This window comes from Protomyctophum parallelum (assembly GCF_964188405.1).
Source record: "Protomyctophum parallelum genome assembly, chromosome: 23".
NCBI classification, from domain to species: domain Eukaryota; kingdom Metazoa; phylum Chordata; class Actinopteri; order Myctophiformes; family Myctophidae; genus Protomyctophum; species Protomyctophum parallelum.
The window spans coordinates 13,486,797-13,491,978 of record NC_139715.1 but is presented as its reverse complement, the minus strand read 5'-3'; the positions used below and the strand labels follow the sequence as shown (position 1 = coordinate 13,491,978).

The following is a 5,182-nucleotide window of genomic DNA, read 5'->3' as shown; positions in this document are numbered from 1 at the left end:
AAGGAAACAGGAATTGGGGGATATGAGGTGATTTCGGGGGAGCAAAAGTAGAAGGTGATGAAGAGCATTTTCACACGATCTGCCAATACGATAACCATTAGGCACACCATGGCCTTGGAGACTCTAGTCTCCAAGGCCATGCTGTGCCTGATGGTTACATTAGGGTGGGAGTGGGTGGTGGAAATTAGGGAAAATGAGTGAGTCCAATCAGTCCATTATGTACAGGCAATTGCGCAAACAACTAGCCCAGCGCCATGCACGCACGCACGCACGCACGCACACGCACACACGCACACGCACACACGCACACGCACACACACACACACACACACACACACACACACACACACACACACACACACACACACACACACACACACACACACACACACACACACACACACACAGTCCCTGTGACATTCGCACATGTATGTGGATCTGCATGAATTCAATTCACGCATGCCTTTAAATTGCAAACGCGTAAATACTCAACTCAAACGCAGACAATGGTAGGCGGAGTGATTCAGCACCGTGGACAGCGCTACACTACAGACTGGGGGGAAAGCGGTGTGATTCAGCACCGTGGACAGCGCTACACTGACTGGGGGAAAAGTGGCCTGGCTGTTGCCGTTAGAGCTGTATGGGAAGGGGGGACAGTGTATTGTATCGTGTAAACCCACCTCAAACCGACTCTCGCAGTCTCAGCGACCGTATCTTTCGGTATAGTTCTTAGACGAATTAGGTTCATTGTTTCGACATATGAGCCATTTTATAAGGTGTATATTTTAAAAAAAAATGAAGGGGGGGGGGGGGGGCTTGGTTGGGGGACAGCAACTTTACATCATGTTTAAAACATGGCACATTCCTTGTATCTGGCTTGGATACTGCAGAGAATCTATAAATTGTGGGACAGGTTACCATCGTCTACACTCTACAGTATTATTTATTGAAAGCCTCCGTCTGCATTGTTTTCTCTCTTTCTTTGTTCCTTGGTAAATGCAGTAGGTTAAGCAACATAGCCCGAGAGCTGAGCTATGCAGAAGACGAGATATTCAATCAATGGCGTCGTTTCTCCCCCTCATGAGCCCACAGTGAGTCAGTGGCCATGCTGCAGCCAAATAAATAGCTCGGGTTCAAAATGCTGAATTGAAAAAGGCATTGTATTGTCTTAACTTGCTCGTTCCATTTCCCCCCATGGAGAAGTCACATACAGCTGCGTCATCATTGGCCTACACCCAAACCTATACTATTACAACGCAAGCTTTTGCCTGAAAATAAACAGTCTATTTCAAGCACTTTTGTCTAGTAAATACAGTGAGTTTCAGTTCTCTTATTTGGACAAGATTAGATGGCTTTACAAAAGCTCACGATATAATGAAAGTGAATCATAGCCAGAAGCTTTTTCGTGGAGGAATAACAGTTTTTGACTTAAGAAGAAAGAAAAAGCTATATATTCTTGTCTATACCTGCGTTCTGTACACCGATCAAATTGTACATATAGCCTTATATAGCTCTGCGTTGAAAACATATTTTGCTATGTTTTTGTTTTTTGAAAAAATATGATGGTATAAACCCCCCCTCCCCCCTCCCATTTAGGCTATATATTCATTGACACACACCAACCACGGAACTGTTGTTTTAGCTACATTAACGTTGCAGCGTACTAAAAGCATCTGAGTGACGGTGGTAACGTCATGCTCATCCGCATGTCTGGATATTCGAAAGTCAACAATAATCGGCACACCATAAAAGAACACATAAGTTTACATTCATAAAGGACATGATGATGACTGTGCAGACGTGGTTTTTAATCTGCACCAAATATATTATGGTATAAATAACCCCAATATTTTATCGACAATCAAATGATAACAAACCGGGGGGAGAAAATTAAATTAAATAAAGAATAACATGCATTGACAGCTTTGAACACTTCCATCACTCCTTTCCAGAATTAGGCATCGTTATTTTCCCGTTATTATACTATTATTGTTTTCTTTTCTTTTTTTCTTCTCCAAACAAGTTTTTAAAACAACAAATACAAATCCTAACTGCAGGTTCACAAAAAATAGAGAAATGGCACTTTGTATAGTCATATATAATTCTTAATATCTATATATAGTCGTCATATTGATATAACATGAAATAAGGGTCGAGTTGGCTCCTCTGGGTTGGGTTAATGGCGGTGTTATGGTTCCTCATCAGTGTGTTGAAACCATGCGAGAAATATCATCATGCAGATTAGGATACAACGGTCCGGATATTTACATTACATTCATGCGCTCGCGTGCACCATTTCCCCCGTATCTCTCTCTCTCTCTCTCTCTCTCTCTCTCTCTCGCGCTCTCTCTCGCTCTCTCTCTCGCTCTCTCTCTCTCGCTCTCTGTCTCCCTCTCTCCGTCTCTATACAGATCCGTAGTCCGATTGCGGCAAATAGCAGAACTGGGAGGAGGAGGAGAAGGTGGAGTGGAAAGAGGAGGGGGGGGGGGGGGGGTGGCGGGGCTGGGCTGGGCTGGGCGGGCATATACATATATTACAGTATGGGGCCTGTGCAGCAGACTGACTTGATTTCAACTGGAGGAAACAAAGTCTGTATTATAGGACATCGTCTATAAAAAAAACGAAAGGAGAGAGGATGAAGCGGCTCCTTATGCCGCCGCTTGAGTCACACTTCTGAGGTCGCGTACAGTGCGTGCGTCTGTCTGTCGATGTCAGTCTGTCTGTGTGACTGTCTGTAATCCATTTGTGTGTGTGTGTGTGTGTGTGTGTGTGTGTGTGTGTGTGTGTGTGTGTGTGTGTGTGTGTGTGTGTGTGTGTGTGTGTGTGTGTGTGTGTGTGTGTGTGTGTGTGTGTGTGTGTGTGTGTGTGTGTGTGTGTGTGCGTGTGCCGCTATGTATAGGCTTTTACTACTACAGTCGTTTTTGTTACGCATCGTTTGTCGTGGAGAGGTGCGCGCTACAGTCGAAGCCCCTATGCGCGCCCCCGTCTGCGTGGTAAGGCCCGCCGCCACTGTGCCAATAAGAGGAGTCGCACACAGTCTGTAAGGAGTTGATCTCCGAGGCGGAGGAGTTCCCGTCCCTCCGCTTTGACTTCTTGCGGTTCCTCAGGATGAAGACGAGCATTCCCACCACGGTAAAAGCAGACGTGACAAACACCAGTAGCAACCCGGGCACGAGAACCGAGATTGACACTCTGCTCGGCTCCAAATAAGAGTTCGAGCGCGACCCCGAGTCCACTGTAAAAGTGCTATTTTTAGACAGGGAGGTGGGCGAGATTCTCTCGTATAATTTGGGGCACATGAGGTCGTTTTGGACGCGGCGGAAATCTTTTTTCCAAAAGTCCTCCGGGGACTCGCATTTGAGCTCACTCAGAATGGCGTCCGGTGCGAGTTTCTCCGTCCACAGCTTGAAGGGCACGATGTTGCACGAGCAATCCCACGGGTTTCCGTGCAAATCGATCTGTAAAATGGAACTGAGCTGGTCTAACACGCCAGTCACCGGGAGGTGCGTGAAATAATTATTGTGCAGGCTAATCTTGGATAAAGAAGTTCCAAGGAAAGAATCCACGGGCAAAGATTTCAGCAAGTTGTTGTTGAGCAACAAAACCTTCAGTTTGGGCATGGGGCTGAACGCACCTGCCACAATGAGCTGAATGTCGTTGTATTCCAAACTGAGATATTCCAGATTCTGTAGGCCAACGAACATCTCCGCAATGAGCGTATCCAGGTAGTTCTTATCCATATACAGCCATATGAGCTCAGTCAGGTTGTGAAAGGTGCTGTTGTCAATCACCTTGATGTTATTGCCCCCCAAGTGCAGCAGGTTGAGGTTCGAGTACCCCAACAGGTGGTTCTTTTTAATGGCGTGGATGTTGTTATCTCTCATGTTCAGCTCGTGAGCGGCCAGGGGTTTGGGTTTGAGGTTGGACAGGCTCTCAATCTTCTTTCCCTCACAGTTGACACCCAGACCCTGCCTGGATCCGATCAGCTTGCAGCTACAGGGCTGCGGGCATGTCGTGTTCCGCAGCTGCTCTCTCTCCACGTCCACACCTGTCACGGGAGTGGGCTTCGTTTTCAGCTGCCAGTTCTCACGCGATTTGGAGCGGCTCTTTGGGCCGTGGCCTGGCGTCGCGGGTCCTCCGGCGGCATCACCGTTTGGTTTAGGCGTTGGGCGGGGGCCAGCACCGGCGGCGGGTTCCGAGGTCTCATCTTGGGTGGGAGGTGCCACCAGGCTGGTGTCAGCACCGCCGTTCTTTGAAGGACACAGATCAGCTTCTGAGGTTTCGTTCAAGTCTCCCCCCTGCAGTCTGGTCGGAGCCTCGCAGATCACCCTCCCAATGAGCGCATTATGCGGTATGTTATCCAGCCATTCCTTGAGAGAAAGCAGGTCGCAGTTACAGTCCCACGGGTTGTCCTCCAATAAAACCTCCGCAATGCCCGGTATTTGTTCAAGGATCCCCTCATAAGGCACCGTTTTGATTCGGTTACCCCGCAGGTCGAGATGCGTAATGGGCACATGTTGAAACACGTTTATAGGTAGCGCACTGATTAGGTTATCATTAAGTATTAACACCTCGAGTTTATTCAGGTCCCTGAAAACCGCGGGGTCGATTTCCCTCAATAGATTAAAATCGGCTTGGAGATATTCCAAGTCGTCCAGCCCCAGAAATGTACTCTTCCTGAACGATCGTATCTTATTGTTATTGATGTGAAGCCTTTTCACCAGCTGCAATCCCAGGAAGGCGCCGGGGACAATATCGTGCAAGCCATTGTTTTCCAAATGCAGGCTTACAGCATTATAAAAGTTGGCAAACTCGTTGGGAAATAGCCTAGATAGCGAATTCCCATGCAACAGCAAGTGGTAAAACTGAGAGCTGGGGCCAGTCAAATGTTGCAGAGTGGTGAAGCTCCTTTTTTCGCAGTCTATGTGCAGATCTCCCTCGATCTCGCTGCAAGAGCATATCTGCTCCTTGCACATGTCCCTTGTAACATTTCCACTGGCAACACAAAGAGCCGCATTCAGCAGGACAATCCAAAGCAGCATTTTTTCAATGCGAGCGATTCATTCCCGGTTTCAGGGCATACGAGCAGTGAATGTTGTGTCTATATACATAAACCACACGAAAAAAAGGGGGGGGGGACATATAGGCTTCTAGGTCGAGATTAAAATAAGGCAGTCTTTCA

The 5,182-nt window shown here is 47.5% G+C and overlaps 1 protein-coding gene across 1 annotated transcript; it reads right to left on the bottom strand.

Moving 5' to 3' along the window:
* Nucleotides 1-2,924: 2,924 nt before the first annotated feature.
* On the bottom strand, nucleotides 2,925-5,042 carry slitrk1 (SLIT and NTRK like family member 1; the record flags this gene model as incomplete). Its single annotated transcript, XM_083759096.1, has 1 exon — nucleotides 2,925-5,042. The coding sequence occupies one exon, from the start codon at nucleotides 5,040-5,042 to the stop codon at nucleotides 2,925-2,927; it is 2,118 nt and encodes a 705-aa protein (XP_083615222.1).
* Between the last annotated feature and the right edge of the window lie 140 nt (nucleotides 5,043-5,182).